The 20,575-nt window shown below is 42.3% G+C and overlaps 2 protein-coding genes across 6 annotated transcripts in view; one reads left to right on the forward strand and one right to left on the reverse strand.

Moving 5' to 3' along the window:
* Window positions 1–3,143, forward strand: part of PCCA (propionyl-CoA carboxylase subunit alpha) — a 274,953-nt gene extending 271,810 nt beyond the window's left edge. For all 3 annotated transcript variants that reach the window (XM_058821827.1, XM_058821835.1, XM_058821843.1), the window contains one exon: window positions 2,752–3,143. In XM_058821827.1, coding sequence (XP_058677810.1) covers window positions 2,752–2,820 — 69 coding nt within the window. In that variant the 3' untranslated portion in view covers window positions 2,821–3,143. The remainder of the gene's footprint in view (window positions 1–2,751) is intronic.
* Window positions 2,858–20,575, reverse strand: part of GGACT (gamma-glutamylamine cyclotransferase) — a 28,050-nt gene continuing 10,332 nt past the window's right edge. For 2 of the 3 annotated variants that reach the window (XM_058821860.1, XM_058821868.1), the window contains exon 2: window positions 2,858–6,101. In XM_058821860.1, coding sequence (XP_058677843.1) covers window positions 5,611–6,084 — 474 coding nt within the window. In that variant the 5' untranslated portion in view covers window positions 6,085–6,101 and the 3' untranslated portion in view covers window positions 2,858–5,610. Of the gene's footprint in view, window positions 6,102–18,475; window positions 18,584–20,575 lie in introns of those variants that run through there. The other variant, XM_058821854.1, reaches the window with a different exon arrangement.

A 20,575-nucleotide genomic window follows, 5' to 3' on the forward strand; every position in this document is an offset into this window, starting at 1 on the left:
GTATTAGCCTATCCTGCTTCTGAGGGATCAGCACTGCAGCCCTGGAGCTGGGACTTGCTGCAGTGTAAGATGTGCTAAAACCAGCACTCTGGGCAGGGAACTGGTTAAGCTTATGTGACAAGAGCATGCCCTAAACCTGAGCTGGTCTGAGGACTGCCAGACCTCAAGCTGGGACTTCAGAGCATCCCTGTGCCAGATTATAATTCACAGCCTGAAACCATCACCAAGATGTGGGCCCCAGATCCATCCTTTCCAATGGGAGAGCACAGTGTGGATCTGTGTTTCATATTCTCCTCCATTGCTGATTTCCTACCCTGCCCAAGCCCATCTCTGCTGGGGTGAAGCCCCTCTGCTCTGTCTGAGGCACAAAGCCCAGGGCAGGAGCCCTCAGCCCACACGGAGGCAGCAGGGAGCCTGACTGCAGGCAGGGACGGGGTTTGCCGCTGGCAGGGTTCGCTGACATCTCAGCATGGCCCTCAATGCCAAGGACTGTTTGTGTGTTTACAAGAAAGGCTTTTTTGGCACAGCTCTAAGATTGTCACCCAGGCTGGGTCCCAGACTTGCCTCTTCCAGTGCATCCAGTGCAAAACTGGGTCTCAAGAGAAAAAAATACTGAGAGAAGGAGTATGTTCCCGTTCCTTTTGCTCTAACATTGCCACTTTATTATTTTATTTCATGCATTAATTTCTATATAATTTATTTTCTCACTTGATTAGTATTTCCAAGCATTTCATTTTCATCTGCCGTTATTTAACCCCTTACTGCTGCTCTTTGCATCCACTGATTTTAACTTGTAATTAAAATGCCATTCCCTCTCCCACCCACCCCATTTATTTTTCACCTTAATCTTCCCTTTCCCACCAAGGTGTTCTGCAATCCATGGATCTGTTCCTTACCATCCTGCTTGCACTTCTCCTAATAATAAATATTTCCCACTCACCCAGTACAGATGCCACATAAAACGTGTGTTTGGTTTGTTAATCCTCCAAGGTGGAAGGTGCTCAGGCCATTCAGGAGGCCTCCTGTGTGCCTTGCAATGTCCCCTTGGTGTGCCCATTTTAATAGCAAGTGCATTATTTGACCTTTAGAATGTTAAGAATTTGAATAAGCACAAAGGTTTTGAGCTGTGTAGAAATGAAGCTGCTAAACAGAATTCATCCTGTACTGCAGTGCAAAGTCATGGCTCTGAGTGCTAAAATAACTTGGCCTCTCCACAGGAATGGGATGTTTGGCACAGGCTATTAGTCCATGTTTTGATGCTTTGAAACTGTGTTTTGAAACTCAGTTCATTTGTCTTCAGCTGGAAGACGTTCCCATTTTCATTCCTGACTCGAATTCCTTCTCTGTATCAAACCCCAGCTTCCTGTTTGTAATTGTGAGAAACGTGGCTTGTTTTTATCTACTTTGAGTTTACTCCAGCTGCAGGTGGCTTAAAAATGAGAGAAACCTGGAGATGAGCTGGTGAGCCTCCTGTCTTCTCCAGGACAGCTGCGCCTGGGTCAGCACAGGGAGCCAGCCCCACTGCACGGCAGAAATTGCTGGGGAGTTTGAAACACTGGTTAACTCTGGTGTTTGCTGAACCTTGGCTTTGTAGAAAAAGAAAAGCAAGGGGTATAATGTTTTTCACACTGCTTTCATCTCCTAGAAGATTGAGGCTCAGCAATTGGGTACGCTGCCCAGCTACTGATTTAAAATAAAGGCCTTGTTTGTACGTGTGACGCTGTCTTTGCCCGTGCTCAGCATCGTTTCTGGAGCGGTGCTGTGAGGGTGCCTGTGCTACAGAGACCTGCTCACAGCTCTCGTGGCCTCAGACTGGCAAACATGGATGTGGGCAACAGCATGTCTATCATAGCCTGTACTTGGGCTATGCTCTGCATTTCCTTCAGGAGCCCAGGGTAGTGTTTGGGTGATTAAAATGAGCCATCTGCTGAACAAGGATTTGGGCATGTCAGTGTGAGCTCTGATTTAATACTGGAAACAAGCTCTATACAGCTTCAAGTATTTTCTATTGCTTCATGTGCTGAAAGGGAATTCAAACATGCTGCAGCCTTTTATAGAGGATGTGAGGGACTAGTGTAAGATATTTGTGTTTTAAAATTCAGGAATCTGCATGGCAGCATGTAATTCATCTACAGATATAGTTGCACTTATTTTGACAGTGACAGCCCTTTGCTGAGTTCAGTTATGTTAAAGGATCCCAATTCAGATTTGAATAATCTATCCCAACTCTCTGGAGATAGAGAGAAACCAAACCCACTTCATGGCTGCAGTTCCAAGATTCTGCTATATTTGAAAACTGTAATTAAAGAAATGGTGGAATATTTCATTGCAACATCCCAACATGAGTATTGAAGAATCAGCCTGTCCTCTATTTAAAACAAATAAACAGCAGTGCAACCAGGTGAAAAAAGGTGCATTTTCATTTTAAAAAGTGGCATCTCTAGCTGATGTTCAGGTCTTCAAGCACCTCTGTTGCAAGCAAACCTAATGGTAGGTGCCTGAATACCCTGATGGGGCTGGACACCATTTGTCAAGCACTGGTCCTCAAAACTCAGCTGGGCTCTGAGCACTGTCTCGAGGCCCTGGCAGCACAGGTGGATCTGTGTCCCTGGGGTGTCCTCAGATGCACAGTGGCCAGCACCCTGTGCATGCAGACACAGTGCTCTGTGCAATACCAACCTCATCAGCCAAGCCATTTATCTCACCAGGCTATCGAGGAAGGGTTTAAATTCTGCTGTTTCTGTACCCCAGGTAAAAGCTGTGCACTGCAAAGCTGGGGACACCGTTGGAGAAGAAGATCTGCTCGTGGAACTGGAATGAAAGGTTGCCTCCACACTATTGAATTAACTAAGCCTTTATTATTTTTATCTGTAAAGTAACATTAAGACAATTCAACACAGAAAACAGACAGTACTATGCACAAGATTTTATACAGGCATATTTACTGTATCAGTGGTTAAGACAGCAAACACAGATGTTAAATCTTGGCAACAGATCCCAGATTTTTACTTCCAGAAATACTTGTACATAACCTTTGTAATGCTTTGATTTTTCAGGATCAAATAAAATCAATAAAATACCATTTCTGCTTTGAAACAGGAAAAGCCTCTTTTTTAAAAAAAAAAAAAAGAAAACACAACAAAGGCCAAAATTTGATTTGTCTTCTCCACAGCAATGTCTCTGGTTTGAGGCCCCAGCCGGACTGTACAGAATGGCTGGCAAGAATGAAAAATTAACCACTGAGCAAACTGAGCAGTTCTCCTTTACTCTGTATAAGTGCTGCACAAGTACCACCAATGGCTTAAATTCTGATCAGATTTAGTTTGAATTGGGATATATATTTATTGAATTATTACTTATTAACTAATAATAAATTATTATATAATTACTTATATTTTAAATACTTCTATATTATTATATTTTTAATGCTTTGTATAGATTGGATTTAAATTACAGTTTAGAGGCTTTATTTTGCTAGTGCAGATATTTGTCATGTATTTTCATTTAAAGTTGTAAGGGAATTGTCTTCTTATATTCAAACTCCATACTCAATTTCCCCACCCCCATCTTCTTGATACTGATTACTGGATGCCTTTACAGGAGCTGGCACTGTTCTCAGAGGTCTTCAGCTGCCCCAAGGTACTGCTAAGAGCATGTGCTGTCCCTCAGACCAGGCCTCCTCCTGAATGCTTACAGGAAAGGGAGACAAAGGGACCTTGGCCACTGCCCCAGAGTGGAGCAGGCCTGCTCTCATTTTCTTGCCCAGGATGTGCAGTGTCCTGCTACTTCCCAGAAAGAAACCCTCTGGCCAGAGGTGCCTGGGCCCTTTACTGGAAGGTGAAGGATGAAAACAGTTGGTGACAGGGCTGGTGATTCATGTTCAACCAGGAAAGTTTGATTCTGCTTAAAACTTCTGACTGAAGAGGCTTTCTTCCTGTTATTGAGACACTGCTAATTAACTACATCACATGGCTGAGGGGGAATGTGTAATTCAGGGATCTGCTTAGAGAATTAGTTTATAAAACTCATCAAGATGAGGAAGGAGAGTGTTTGGATAGTACCTGTCTTTCAGGAAAATTAATGTTTTTGCAGTTGGAGAAACTGAGGCAGGCACCCTGCAGATCTCCTTCCAAGTCTCCTTACTGCCACCTTACCCCTTCCCAAAGGAGCACAGTTCAGTCTCTGCAGGTTGCCCTAAACAGACAAGTACTGTAAAGAGACACAAGTATTCTACCAGCAAGTTACTTGTTTTGCTTATTGCAGCAACTTAAAAGCTTTTCTAAATGAGATGCAGCAGTGCCTACTACTGCTAAAGTTTAGGCTGATTCCCTACCCCGGATCTCCTCTGGCCATCACAGGGCTACTGGCAGTGAAGCAAAAGTACAATATTGTTCTGAGTTGTATCCTTGCTGCATTTGATGGTACTTTGGCTCACTGCATGGCATACAATGCCTGCTCCCCTCCCTTTGGCAGCTTTACAATCTATCTGTACCAAACACTGCAGCTGAAGAAAAATATAAGGCACAGGAGTGTAACAACAGAAAGCCATGGTTTTTCCAGATTGTACAGAAACCAGCACAGTTGGTTGGGTCAAGAGGACAACAGACTTCTTTAAATATATTTTTCGCAATTTAAATGTTGCAATAATCACAATACAGGTCCTTTGGATATTTTTATAATGTATATACAATTCCCCCCCTTTAGGAAACTCAGTTTGCATATGGTTGGAAGTTCTGCATTAAAATGCTTGGCAAAAAGTCACCTTGACAGTAAGTGCTCACAATGGCTCCAGTGTAGATTAGCTTTTTCTGGTCCCTAACAGCCCCCAAAACAGACAGACACACAAACACAAACACACACACACACACACACACACATCCCCAAATCCTACAGTCACACAGTGAACAGAAGCAGAACCCAAAGTGCTTAGAATATAAAATTAAAAATACAGTTTTAAATGTAACTCTCTTCTATTCTCTCAGTATTTCTTGACAATGCCTTTTAAAACTAAACATGGTTTAAAAATACACCTTTCCAGTTCAGAAAAAAACCCATTGCAATGAATAATCTTTAAGAATAATCTTTACATTTTCTCCAGCAATTTCCTATTTGTCTAGAAGCACCAAGTTATCTGATTAACTTTCCCTGTTTACATGCAGTAGCCTACTAAACCCATTACAAGTCAATATTCAATAGGAGTTGTGCTTTACTTTGCAGACATTTAAATCAGTTTCAAATTTTGTCAATTCAGGGGAAAAAATTAATCCATTCCTCTACCTTTCACTGACCTCCATTATTATGCACCAAGGCAAAGGGGGAAGTTGAGGGAAGAGTTAGACTCCAGACCTGGTGTGCGTGTGTGATTATTTTACACCTGGTGCAGACCCAGTTACCTGCAGCAGGCTGGGGGGCCAGGATGACACTGCCTGCCTGGGGAGGAGTCTGCAGCTCCGGGCCTACAGGACTGCATCACTAGCGCCAAGGCTCCTGGGTTGGGAAGGTTACGAGAGCTCCTGCATTTAATAACAAGGCATTACAGCTTTCCTGGAAAGGTTACCGAGCAACACGTGCGTGGCGCTATGGCTGCGGCCAGGCCGGCCCCTGCCGTCCCTATTCCCGGCTTTCCCGCAGGACGTAGGCCAGGCCGTGCTGCCCCGAGGAGTCGTAACTGTCATAGTAGGGGAGCCCGACCCACTCGGGCGGGAAGGTGGCCGTGCTGTACACGAAGCACTCCAGCACGCCGTCGGCCGCCGCCCGCGCCTCGCCCGCGCCGCCCTTCCCTTCCCACTCCACCACCTGGATCCTCATCAGGGTGCGCTGGTACATGTCTGGGCAGCCTTCGAACTCATCCAGGAACTGCAGCATCTGCTCATCCACGGAGTAAATCTCCCCGGCAATGTGGTGGCCTGTCCCCGGGATGTTCAGCATGTAAGGAATATTGTATTTCCCTGCAATCACCAGCGGGTACTTCTCCACCGTGTGGCCCCTTCCTTGGAATTTCGCCAGGCCTTTGGCCGTGTTGATCATGTGCTTGTAGTTGGGCTGGCCCTTCTTGAGCGTGCCGTAGACGAAGACACGGGCCATGGTACTTGCAAAAGCAGCTGGAAGACAAAGAGGTTCATTACCCACAGGGCCAGTGCTCTGGAGAGCCACGGCCCTGCCAGGGCACTGCCTGCACAAAAGGCTGTTCTGGCACGTGCAAAAGTGGTCTCGTAGTCCTGCACCGCATTTAAGTATCATACTCAATTCAAGTATCTTGAAACTTTTCAGACAACTGCATCAGTGAAAAACAGAGACTGGAAAAGTCAGCCTTTCGCAGTTCTTTGCTGTAACCAAATGACATTCTCTAAAGAATCCCAAACATCAGCCAACATATCCCTCACCCCCAGGAAAAGTTCTAAATCTTACTTTTTCTCTCTCTCACTGTTATGGGAGCTGTGCTGCAGCAAGTGTGTGGTGTCATGGTCAGTGACTCCCCAAAAGCAAGGGTAACCTGGTGTGGAGTCATCTCATGGATGTGCTGGTGCATTTGCAATAATGCCAGCATCAAGGTCCTGCTTACTGAGTGACAGACAAATGCTGAACAGCAAGCTGTGGGGCCAAGGGAGAAACTGGAAGCCAGGGCTGCTGGCAGCGAAACCAGGTAAAGCTGTGTTCCTCCTCTCTTCCCCACACAAGTGTTAAATCACCTCAAGCAGCTGGTCTGCACATCTGTGAGCCCCCTCTTGAAAACAGACCCTGAACGACCATTTGTTGTGTCTATGAGCATGAAATACTCAAAATTGGTTTGAATGGGGTAAAAGACTGGCTTTACTGAAACATAACGGGGGGGAAAGGTACCTTCATAGTTCCTGCATTATTTTTTCACACTGTGCTGTGTTTGTCCTCCATCATTTCTGCAGGGTAGAAGCAGCTCTTGCACTGTGATGTTTTCCCACATTTTTCCTGTGGTCACTGACTGGGCAGAGGCTGCCTCATCCACAGTAGTCATCTGGCTGGGCCAGACACCCAACATCAGAGGAGCCTGTGCAGCTCCTCTTGGAAAGAGTGTTATTAAATAATGTATTTCAAGTTTAAGAAATATTTAAAAAGAGACTGGAAGTAGAAATTTAATCTATTTTTTGCAATTTACTATTATTTTAGTAAACTTAGGTTTGGTCAGTTATCCTAAAGGGTGTGTTGCTCGCTGAGAACAGTGTCATTTAAAAATCCTCAGTAGCCAAGCAATTTCCCCTTTGGTGAAGCAAACAGTTTTTCTCTGTATCAAAATACAGCTTTCCAAGCAAAAACAGTGTGTGCCTTCATTTACTGGCAAACTACTTTCACTTAGGGGAATAAGAACACACTGATTTTTTCCCTGTATTTTATCAGATATACTTCAGAGTAATTTATCCTTCATTACATAAACGAGCTTTTTTCTTGGATGCAGCTCATTCCCTCACAATAAAAAGAGCATTAATATTCAGTCGGCCCGAATCTCTTTTATAAGAAAAATCATTACCTTTCAGATTGTGTTTTGAATAACAAACACAGATCCTTCAGGAAGAAACTTGTCCCAGTGGGGATTGAGAAAGGATCAGAGTTAAGCATTGAAACATGCAATTAATTCCCATTAGGGGATTAGGCCACTCGTGTTCACTTTGAATCAGAAAAATGAATTGTGAATTAAATTGTTCACAACCAAGAGGTTACTTGTCAGAGTTAATAAGTTAAAAAATAAAAAGGGAAACCTAAAACGCACATAAAAAGCTCTATAGTGAGTGGTGCATCTGTAAGGAAAAGGTACGCTTCATTTCCATTAAACAAAAGCCCTGTCCCTACTGTACAACTGGAGACAGGCTTCCAAAAAGTTCACAGAGAAGAGTGTCACCATTTCCTGAAACTGGTGAAAACAACTTCCCTGTTCCTGATGGCACAGCAGCTGGCTGTTGGGAAACATCACCCATTTAAAGAAAGGCGCCCATCATCCCAGTGCAGAATTCAACAGCAACAAAGGAACTTGCTCACCCAGGTCTGGGCAAGTGTTTCTGATTTAGCCTTTGAGCAGATTGATTCAGCAGGCAGTACAAACAGAGGTGGAGAGGGAAGCTGGAGTTACAGCCACAGCTCCCTGTGGCACTTCTGTGCCCCACAGTGGCCCTGTCACTCACGCTGGATGGGCTGAGCACAGAGACTTCTCCTTCTATTAAAAAAAACCAACAACAAAGCGAAGCCCAGCCCTCCAGCCAAGGAGGGATTGAAATAAACTTGGTGGTAACATTTCCTGATCACTGCTCCATATAAATAAGACATACACAATTTGCTGCACAATAAATCTGGTCTCCAGTGTGCTGTGTGTTGTGCTGCAGAAAGGCTGTAGGTGTATTAGCATCACTTAAAGCACTCGCAAATCCTGGGCTTTTAAAAGAGTTTTAGCCACCTTGTGGCAGGAGAGCACAGAGCAGAATTGTATTTGAGGGTCATTTCACACTGCTTCCACTAAGCAGCTGAAAAGAGTTACAGATGGCACCCCCTTGCTGAATCACCAACAAGAAGTTGCCTCTTCTCACTTAATGCAGTTTGACACTTCTTACCGTCACTAAACCACCTAAGAGGAAAAGAAAACCCGCCAAAAACCAAACAAAACCCGCTCAGACTTATACTGAATATTAGCTGCCAGGACAAAACAAACCCATTCAGAAAGTACTTTCATGAAATATTCATACCAGAATCATGAAAATTTAATGGCATGGAGAAACACGAGTGAAATTTGTACTTCATCTTGGCAAACTATTTCTTTTAGCTATGAAAGATGACCTGCCAGATCACTTGTAGGATCTGTAAACTAGTCACTTCATCAGGCAAGATGCAAAGATCAGAAAATACAGGAACCATTTCAGCATCACACAGGTAGGTGGTGCTGGGTGAAAAGTGGCTCACAACCGGTGCTAGCCAGGAGCCCGGGTGCTGCTCACCATTAGTGCAGGCAGGGCAGCAGCACTGTCTCCACAGCCACCCTCACCCACCAATGGAGCTCTGCGTCAGGGCTTTGGTTTTTGTTGGAGCCCAACAGCTCCAGCAGGGTGAGAGAAGGGTGGGTGGCCATGGAGCCAGTCGCTGGCTCACTCACCCTGCACTCACAGATGAAGCTGCAACCAGGCTCTTTGCTCCCAAGTTGTTCCCAAAATAAGACCTTGCTCCCCAAGTGGCAGCAGCAGCTTTGGCAAAAACCACCTTTTTTTTATTTTTTTTTAATTTTTTTTACCACAATTCAGACAATTAGAGGACCCTACCAGCTTCTTTTAAAAATGAAGCATGGCCTCAGAGCTGTGCATTACACTGGCTCCAGGGCTGTTTGCAATCATGCTCTCAGTGGGTTTGGGAGAAGAAATTTCAACAAAATAAAACCTAACTCAGAAAGTATCCATTTCTCTCACTCCATACAGTAACATTATTTTCCCTTGAGAAAAATTCTCTGCATTGGCTCTGTGACCAGATATAGTTACACATTAATTCTTCAGAAGTTTCTTAAAAACTGTAGGAAACAGGTGAAAAAACAAAATGCCTTGAACTTTAAACTTGAGCCCAGTCTGTTTGAATGAAGGGAGTTTTAAGGTCACTCTTCACTCAATGCTAACTTTCAAGAAGGACTAACATGCCAGAGAGGACTCCTGGGACCGCATCCTGTTGGTCCTTTGATGCTTTCATTTTGTTGCTTGCTATTTTCTTTATAGCACAGACAAGGGCTTCCTGCCTGGGCCGACCCCTTCCCAACCTTGCTGAATACCTCTGAAAAAGTTAATGGCAAGACACCTTTCTTACATTAACCACAGAGGCACCAGAGAAACGATGGCTCCTTTGAAATTAAGAGGTTGTGGTCTCCTCGCAGCGGTCACCCGCTCCAAAACCGTGAGGCGCTGGTTTGTGAAAACAAACAAGAGTATTGGAGTAACCAGGGCCATGCTGGGGCTACTGGGCACTACCTGAAACTCCACTTAAACTTCTTTGCAGATTCCTTTCATTTCTTCCTTGGATAACTCACATCCCCAAACCAACACTCCTGTGCTTAAACTGGAGTATCTTGTGAGTGTCTGCCAGGAGGCAGAGTGAGGATGCCCTTGGGACAGGCATCAATCACAGCACTGCTCACATGCTTTGTGCCCCTCTGTCATCAAAAACATTTGCCTTTTGTCTGTTTGAAAACATTCCAAATCACTTTCAACTGTATTGCATAGAGAAAATGTGTTAGATTTTATTGCTTATAGAAAGAGTTTAATTCCCAAAGTGACTTTTAGAAGGTCTCAAAGTAATAAACAGATAAAACCACCACATGCAAAAAGATGATGGGGATGGAATGCAGAAAACACACTGGACACAACATTAGACTGATTAACAGGCCAAATTTCTGGAGAGTGCAGAGACAGGAGGGGATTGCCAGCACATCGGGACAAGAAAAGGCAAATGAAAAAAACAGAAGCTCAGTGGATGTGGACAAACTGAGTTGAGAGGAAGGATGGGAAAGCTGTCACCTCAAGAGAAAATTATGTAAGTATTGACTGTTTTGTCCTAATATCAAGTCATGTTGTACAAGTTTCACTGAAATCTTGGGACCTCAATTCAGAAACCTGTGGACTACAAAACTGTTTAGAAAGAGCTCAGGGCAGAGCACTGAGTCCAGAACTGTTCTACTTTGGCCAAGAATGAACCAGCAGGAGCTTAAATAGGAGCTGATGAGATGGGGCATAATCACCCACAAATATGGGTAAAGGTTTTAAGAAGTGACAGTTGATTCTCTGCATACATGTAGCCAGCCAAAATTTTTTGCACACAATCATTAACAACAACCATAACAACAACCATAACAAATGACCCCAAAAAAACTTGAGGGCCAAGTGCCCTCTATCTTAGGGTGGTCAACAAGATACCTCAGCATCACAGCACAAGAACAGGACAAGGCAACATTGATGCATTTCTAGAGTTGGGTCCAGACCCTCCCCAAGTCAAAGTGATGAGCACTGAGTGTTGTGCTGTGTAGATGCCTTTTCTTCCTGTGAGCTCTCACGCCTGGTTTTGTGTCAGCAATGGCAGCAGCAGCACGGAAGGCAGCCCCAGGCAGTGACTCCACGTGTGCGCATGAGGCCAGATCACTGTGGGGTCTTTCCCTGATGCCCGCTTGCTTCATCTTCCTGACTCAGGGGGCTCTGTGCACCTCCTCAGTGCCACCAGATACTTTTCCAGTGTTTACTCTCTTGATGGCTGACAAGTCTACATATATTTAACAAACCAAGCAGCACTCTTTACTGATTCTCCTATGGCTTTCTGACATAAGCAAACTACACCTGAAACATTTAAGAACAGACAAACGATGAATTTATATAGAGAGAAAAACTGCATCTCCTCCTTTGTTCACACTCCATTCTCCCCAAGCCTTTTTGAGTGTATTGAGCAACACACTGATGTTTCAGAAGAACATTGCAATACCTCAAGCATCTTAGTCGTGAGTGCCAACTGAGGTGTGTTTACTGAAAATGAATAAACAGTGTGGAATCCTTGAAAACTTGTTCAAACTATCATGGATGCTTGTCTTAGAGAAAGACAAGAGACTAGATGGCTTCTCAAAATCCCACTCAAGCATGGAGGGTCCTTACAATGCAGTTTTGTGTACACTACAATTAATTTAAATTATATACACAAAAATATCTTTGCACTTTTAGCATAGGTGTTTACACTGTTGTAGCTACACAACAGTAAGGGAAAAAAACAACTCACAAGAATGGAGCATATGCTTTAAATGCCAGACTGCTGTTACAGGAGAAAAGTAGAAAAACAACTTTTGATAGGGCAGCCCTGTTTATGCCATGGTGAATTTGAAGTGGTTTCCATCATTGAGATGCAGAACAGAGCCCAGAGTTTCAAACCGCCGACATCCTGAAACTGGGGACAGAGCCTGCAGCTTGGACGGGTTCCCTGCGGGGTCAGCACATTAATTTACATGCCAATACCCGGAGCGGTCAGCTCCTGTTTTGAGAAGATCATCCCGGCCTGTGGAACACGGCAAACACTTGGAGTACCTAAGCATGGGAATGTATTTCCCTACACTGAAAGGATGGCGAGAGAGAGAACGGGAAGCGAGAAAAGATGAGGTCTTGTGTGGGATCGTGAGGTGCCTTTCCACAAAGGAAATGAGGGAACAGCTGCACAATGATCCTCTGTGAGGAGGGGAGAGGTGCCCAGGTCATGGCCCAGCACCGTCCCTTGGGAGTGCGACCCAGCCTGGAAGGGAGATGTTTATAAAGCCCCATTGTTGAGCAAAAGCATCCTCCCACTGGCAAGGGCCTGTGGCTTGGGAAGCCTTTGCTCCTACTCCGTGGAAGTGCCATGGCAGGGGCTGCAGGCAGGAGAGGCCCTGCCCAGGAGAGACCCAGTGGGGCCTCTTGGGGCTCGCTCTGTGGCTGGCTGGGAGGGCCAGTAGCTGGACATCCTGACAGAATAGAGGAGGCCACTCCAACCAGCAGCTCCATTGGTGGTAGCAGGATGTCTCCCTGGGATGAGTCAAGGTGCCTGAGCCCTGCAGCACCATGTGGAAGGGTCCCTGCAGTACAATGCTCCTCAAACCTTGATAAAAACCAAAGGAGAGCACAGATGTTCAGGGAACAAAATGTGCTCTGCTAAATGTGCCAAAGAGAAAAATCCAGGTATATATCCCAACAGTGTACATTATACTGTAGTATTTTTCCTTCAGAAATGGCTACATACTCCAGTCCAGCATGGACTAGTTACTGAAATACAAACCTTTGACCAATGTGCCAGAAATTAAACATCAGAAAAACTCAAAAGACTGTTTTTTTTTAACACACAAATCCTGGGGAGCTATGGGCTGCTTTAAATGATCAAAGAAAGACAATCCATATGCATTTGCTACAAGGATTTTCTACACAGAGGCATGCTTTGCTTGTGAAGTGTTAGTGGCCACCAGATTTAAATGCAAACACAATTTTAAATGTACCACCAGAAAGGGTACAGATAGTGTGGGATAACAGCCAAGGATATTTACTCTGAAGCAGGGTCATAGAAATTTTGTGAGGTTCAGAAGGAGTAGTGGACAATAAAGTATATCTATACACACAGAAGTTACACTAATAGTTATGCTTTTTCATTTGTATGTATGCCACTAGGTAGCAACAGAAGGAGGAGAGGCCCTCCTTGACATTTACAGGACCAGAGCTGAGGTTACTAAAGGTGCACAGAAGCTCTTTTTTCTTTAAGAAGGAAGCCTTATACCATTCTTTCAGTGTATGAATCAAATTTGTGGAAGAGCATAATATTTAACATGGGATACTGGTACAAAATAAATCAGCTCAACAGGCTGCTCAGGGAACTGGTGGAGCCACCATCCCTGGAGGTATTTAAAAGATGTGTAGATGTGGTTCTCAGGAACGTGGTTTACTGATGGAGTTGGTAGTGCTGGGTTAACAGCTGGACTCCATCTTAAAGACCTTTTACCAAACTAAGTGATTTTGTGATTCTATTATAATTCACTGCAGTTATTTTATTTGTCTTACTAATTAAATGTATATGCAAGTCTTACATTGGTAAGCTATCTGGTAGTTTTATTTAACAAAAGGATTTTTAAAGTGAATTTCAGCTTGTAACTTAATTCAAGTCAGAAATAAAAACCCAATCCATATCTCAGCAACATATCTCTTCCACCATTTTCTAATATAATAAAAGGCAAGAAAATACAAACCAAAACAGGACATCAAATGAAAAACTACAAAGAACTACAAACAGATGTTCAGAATTAACTTCAATCCCACTGAGGCATATCACTCCTCTTTAGAAATTAGTAACGAGTTTACTACAGAACAAGTAAGTCACAGATCATGATGAGAAGAGAATTAATGAGTTATTTCAACTGTCCTGGTCTTGATTTTTGGTCTCTAAGAATGACTTGCAAATTCCTGCAATGAAGTCTGAAACACGCCTCATGTCCTTCTTCAATAGGGAATGCATCCTCATCCCAAAGTAAATACATTAACTGGCCTCCTCTCTTCTACACAGAAGAAACAAATGCATATTCTGGGGACATCCAAAATAGACAGAAATTGCACTTAGCAAGGCACTGGAATATTTGCTTTCAAATCCATAAGATATACTGACCAAACTCAAATAAAATTAAATGTTTATTTTCTGGTAAAGAGTGGTTTGGTCTCTTTAAAAAAAACAGGTTTTATAATCTAATGCAAAATTTAATACAGGTCTGTAAGACCTGTATTTACTGAAAAATGAGGAAAACCAACTACATAATCCCTTAAATCTTCTCATGCAGCCACAAGAGTCTCACAAGAATTACTGATGGAAATAATTCCCTATTTCTACATATACATTTGCAATTGCAGATAAAAGCTATTTTAGTGTTATGATGACACATAGAATTTACTCTAATTCAAGGTCTCCTTGCCCGTTTTCCCTCCAGAATGCTTGGATGGAAGCTTTAATGAAGGACATCTTATAGCAAGGGTAAGACTGTTACAGGATTACATAATATCTGTCTTAATTTATATCAGTCAATTATTTACAAATAAAATATTTACATAAATGAAAATGGCTTTATACATGCTCTGCAGCCTCTCTTCAGTGACCTTTGAGAAAGAATTTCTGATAGTAGCTTGATAAAGGAAGAAGAACAGAATTAAGTGCTGGAAGTAAATGAGAAGGGGATTAATAAAATAAAAAAAATACGCAATGTGGTTCTGAATGCAAAAAAAGCCAGGCCAGGGTCATTAAACAACTTACTCTGACAAGGATAACACAGTGAGCTTGGAGTTCATTATTTAATAATCAGTTAAAACATCTCCAGACCAAGTCATAGGGAAGAACTGTCTATGAACAAGGAGTAAGTTAAGGGAAGATTATAATGGACTATATTAAAATAAGTGATAATCACAGACAAAATTACCAGTCATATTCCTCAGGAATCAGTGTTGTTTTATTTCTTAGTCATCATACTACAGATATTAGCTGTGTGCCTACCACATCTGTGTGTGATGCATCCAGAAGAGCATCATTTCATGCTACAGCCACATGAGATGGCCTAAGAACTGTGTAATGGAAGTAAGATGGCTTTTAATGATACAAAGTGCAAGACCATATGCTTGGGGACCACAGACAAGAGCTTCTGGGGCACTCATCATTTGAAGGCAATAAAGGAATCAGAATCTCTCAAGCTGGTAAGGGACACAAAAGAATCACAGAGTCCAACTCCCTGCTCCTCAGAGGACTGCCTAAAGCTAACCCATTTGACTGAGAGCATTGCCCAGACTCTCCTTGATCTGACAGGGTTGGAGCCGTGACCACTTCCCTGGGGAGCCTGTTCCAGTGTCCAGTCACCCTCTCAGTGGAGAACCTTTTCCTAATGCCCAGTCTGGACTGCCCCTGCTTCATCCATTTCCTTGTGTCCTGTCACAGGTCAGCAGAGAGATCAGCACCTGCCCTCCACTGCCCTCCCTGAGGAAGCTGCTGGCTGTGATGAGGTCCCCCCTCAGCCTTCTCTTCTCCAAGTCACCTCAGCCACTCCTTGTGAGTCTTGCCCTCGAGGCCTTTTACCACCCTGGTCACCCTCCTCTGGAAACACTTTAATGGCTTTTGTGAAGGATTTTACGTTTACAAACCAGGTGGTTTCCATCTGTGATACATTTCTGCATCAAGACAGCATACAGAGCAGCTGAAAAGGACCTTTTAAATTTTTAAAAATAAAATTAGCATTCTAGAGACATAAGCCATCCAAATCACTTTGTGGGCACATCAGAAGAAACTCACATACCTTAAGGCACTGAAATCTAGGAGAGTGTCCAACTACACCTATCCATCAATCTAGAGTTTATGCTGAGAAAACTGGCATGAATTAGGCAATATAACAGTATAAAATGTTCTGAATGCCTCAAGCTACATCTTAAGATGATCCAATTTAGGACTGGAGCAGGTCCCATGCAAAGGAGATTAAGCCACCATTACAAATTAGCATATCCTCTGATTAGCTTTAGTATCTCCCCACAACAGCCTCCTCACACACCCCAAATACAGACCAAAATTATGAGATAAGAAGATGGCAAAACTGGCTACATTAGCTGTCAACAGAGCAGAGCAAAGGGGATGCACAGAACCCAGCACAGAAAGGGGAACTGCCACTGTCCCCTGTCCACACCATGGGACACGAGGCAGAAGTGAATTCCTGCTTTCTCAGGGTATGCTGTGGAAATAAGAAAGCAATTCACACATGCTGCTATTTTACTGGAATCCCACTTTTCCAAATAGATCCCAAATATCCAGTGGTATGTAGAGTACCCTCCAATTCACTTCCACATGCTTTTTCAAATTCCAGTGTACAGGCTAAGTAGGACAGGGAACAGCAAGTCCCAAGACCTCTCTATCCTTCTAAGTGAAAAGTTTCCTCTTGCACTGGGATCAGCAGACATTTTCAACACAAATGAAATACAGCAGCACAACTGATATACAATATAAAAACCAACTGCTCTTCCTGTCAGCAATTTTGCTCCTACTAAAATAAATTGGCAAGCACCACTTATAATTTATTTTTATGCCACAAATAAAGAGAACAGCCTCCAGTAAATACAATCAGCACCACACTTTTAAAAACAGACTGCTTGCACTGAAAGGTCTTGGCTCATAGCAAATACAGCTTGGGAGTTTCAAGAAGTAGTTCTGGATGAACACTGGTACACCCTCACACCAAATGCATTTGACAAGGAAAAACTGGAATAAGAAGGGGCAATCTTACAGATTAACCAAAAATTGTAATTTTGGAGTTAAAATGATGCTACCTGAAAAATATTGACGATAAGCATTATTCACAGGGTATTGAAAATGCACAAAACATTATTAAATAACTTCTTAGTCCATGTTTGCCATAGGAAGTTATGTTTCAGTTGTTGAATGAATCAATCAGTGCCTTCCCAGTGCCACTCTCCCCACCAAATACTGCTAGACTTGGGCAACTCCCAATGCCCACACACAGGAATAATGTTATTATTCTGAACAGCATTTCTCCCAGACTTGACAGTATCTAGGGACATCTGGAAATCTCAGTTAATTTCACTTCTGCATTCCTTAAGCAAACACTCACTTAGTGATGCTAATTAACTGAGGAAAAATTAAATAATATAATTAGAGAGCCAGATGTAAATCAAGAAACAGTATAATACTTCAAACACAGAAAGAAGAGAAATCATACAACATTTTGTCTTTTTGATATGACTTTAAAAGACAGGTAATGATCAAATAACCTCTGACTTTGCACATGAATATTTCTTTCAAACAGACAAATGACTGGCAAATTACAAACCCTCTCTAGCTCACCGTTTACCCCACAGTAACTATCAATTAGTAAAGGCATGCTTCTGAATACATAATGCATTACATTTTTTACTTCCAACACCTGGTGTCACCAGAATAACACCATATATTTCTAAAACGCTCTGCAGTGGTGTGTGTGTGTGCGCTTTGATTTTAGGGCAGTGATACTTCAAAGGAAGTGGAATTGTAGAAAATTATGGCAAGCAATGCACACAGATTAATTTTTTTTTTTTTTTGTTAATTGATGCATTAGCAGTTAACTGACCATGGCAGGTCATTTTAAAAATGAGGCTCGAGGTGTCTAAAAGCCTTCATTCCTTAGACATGGTCAAAAAGGGACTGAACAAAGTGAAAATTTTGCTGTATTTCAGTATTTCAAGCAAGCTAAATCATAAACCTTTTTTCCAAAAAGCACTTTAACTGGTGATTTCCTCTACACCAGAATTTTGCTAAGTGCAATCAATTTTTGTAAGGGCTAATCAAGACCCTTCTGTTCAGTCTAGGGCTGCATTAATTGGTTATTATTACAGTTCCCCCGAGAATAGACAGAGGGGAGCGATTTTGATTGATTATTGCTTGGAGCTCCCCAAGACACTAAAGAAAAAGTTGAATACCAAAGAAAATTTAATTAATTTCAGTGTCTCCTTCTTCCCACTCTATCAGCAAAATAGAGCTGATAAAAATTGACAAATTAAAGGGAAATGAAAAGAGCCAGAACTGGTGACCCTGTATTTTTTTTTAATGAGAAAATAATGCATTTATTTGCTCTAATATTTAGATAACGGGCACAAGAAAATGAAAACTTTCTCAGCTTTTGATGCTTATTCCAAAGCCCAAATGGAATTATGGCTGGCAGTTAGATTAACTGATGTAAGATTTAAGTTGTATTTTTCTTTTAATACAGCATTACAAATAAATCAGTGAAAGAATCCTGAACTCTTGGGAAAAACAAAAGTCATAAGCTTGTTATTCAAGAAAGATAGAAAACACTCCATTATAACATACAAATGCAGTATTTAGGAATCAAAAGGTTTAGGAGTCTCTGTTTTGGCAGAAAATTCTGTATCAGCAAACGAAGGAAGATGTGATCTAGATTATTATGATTAATTTTTTAAAAACTTACTCAGACTGACACTTCCACTAATTATGCCTGGGTCTCCTGCAGCAGACTTTCCAGAAGTCATATTGTCCTTCAGTACTTTTTCAGTTAAGGTAGAAGCATTTCCACAGGTACAAGTTTTCAGGTTTTAGTGCAATCGCTGTGGATTTTAAAGCTAGAACAGAAAGCTAACTCTGATACAGGAATTAATTTCAGGTGAGTGCATTTCTAGGCTCCACAGACAATCCCTATGGATTGGAGGAGATCCCTATGTGTCTACAAGGCATTTACTACCTCTAGGCTGATCTGTGGGGCCAGGTTTTTGATGACAGGCTTCCAGATCCCCTAAAAGGAAGACAGGCAAGCAATACAACCTTGAATAATGGTATCAAATAACATCAGCCCATAAAAAGAATAAAAGAGCATGAAGAGCAGGAAAAAAGCTTACGCTTGGGAAAAGAGATGCAAGCCATTAAGAAAAAGTAGCTCTTCTCCTCAATGCTTGATTTAAACAGATGTTAAGATAAATCAGTAATTTTTAAGAGACAGCCTAAGCCTGGTGGGTTAACCAAGTTAGACAGGTTTTACAGGTAAGTTGTATTTATTATAACACCACCACTTGTTTGCTTCAGCATTTCAGAACACAGATCCTCCAAAGCAAAAAAAAAACCCCAAAACCAAACACCAGTAGTTTTCTGTAAAACAAGGTGTTGTTTATTTTAGGACTCACTAGCCCCTTATTCCTTTTTTAAAAGGGAAAAATAGTAATAATAACAAAAAAGACCATAGAGCACCCCTTTCTCCCAAAAGATACAACTATTCAGGGATCACTGACTCAGAATATGCTTATGTGCACAGAAGCAGAAGGACAATTGGTAAAGTAATACTCAGGTCACAAAGGTTTATCTGGAGCTGCTCAGCAGAGTGGCCTGGTGTGTCCTCCACCACAAGACTGCCCAGGCAGACCTAGGGGACACGGCTTGGATGGAGTTACACCCTATTTCCAATGTCAGCTCCTATGGAAGAAAGAAGGGATGAAGACCTTTTAGTAATAAAACCTAATATTTAGAGTGCACATAGAGGCAGTTTCTCATCTCTACTACTGGTAAGATGTGCAGGTGCTGAAAAGAAATCATCTGAAAATCATCTGTCTAGATCCATAGCAGTTACTTTGTTTTGACCTTGATAATGCTCATGATACTCCCACAAGCAAGCCAGAAAAACACAATTTAACAAGAACTGGTGGTATTTAGACGAAAAAACCCCAAAACACCAAACAACCCCCTCCAAACAAACAAACAAAAAAAACCCACAAAAAAACCGAACTCCAAAACTGCTTAGAAAGACTAGTTAGTATTTATCAGCGGTGAATCTCAAACTGGACATATGCTCAGGATTTTTTATGCTCATTCCAGCAGTAGGGAAGCACCAGTAATGAAAATACTGAATGATGTGCACAAGGCTAATGAGACAGTCACAAGCCCCTGCACGACTGCTGCTCTGCAGCAGCTGTTCAGGTAAGGCTAGAACAAAGTTCTAAGATTAAGCCAGGAATAATCAACCACATAAAATCTGGGGAAAGATTGGTGTAACAGCACTTCCACAGAAAGAAATTTGACATGTACAATGATCATGAAGTCAACAAGAGTCAACAATGTGGTAGGGCTAGAAAAAATATCCTGCTCTAATCTGGCCATAAATTGAGTAGTACACCCAGCCTTGAGCACGACATGTAAAGAACAGTGATCAGCTGGACAGAGAGAACAGTCACAGGTCAGGAAACCAAAATCTACAGAAGAAAACAACAGAAATGAAGAGCCTGTACTATGATCACTTCTTTTAGAGAAAATAGCATCCTGCCTTTAAGAATATGAAATCATACTGGAGGAGAAAGAAGCTGTAAGCTTCTTTCCACATCTGCTTTAACAGAAGATCCAATAAGCTCAAATTCTGAAGATGGACATTAGAAAGACTCTCCACCTCCTGATAAGCAGGGTGCCCAGGAAGAGTGTAGATAACTAAGTTAGGAATCCTTCAGTACTGCCTATCCTCAGCAGGACAGCAAACCTCCATCAGAAATAACACTACTGCTGCAAAACTTGCCTTTTGCCAAGGAACTGGATG

Source organism: Ammospiza caudacuta, chromosome 2 (genome assembly GCF_027887145.1).
Source record: "Ammospiza caudacuta isolate bAmmCau1 chromosome 2, bAmmCau1.pri, whole genome shotgun sequence".
In the NCBI taxonomy this organism is placed as follows: Eukaryota; Metazoa; Chordata; class Aves; order Passeriformes; family Passerellidae; genus Ammospiza; species Ammospiza caudacuta.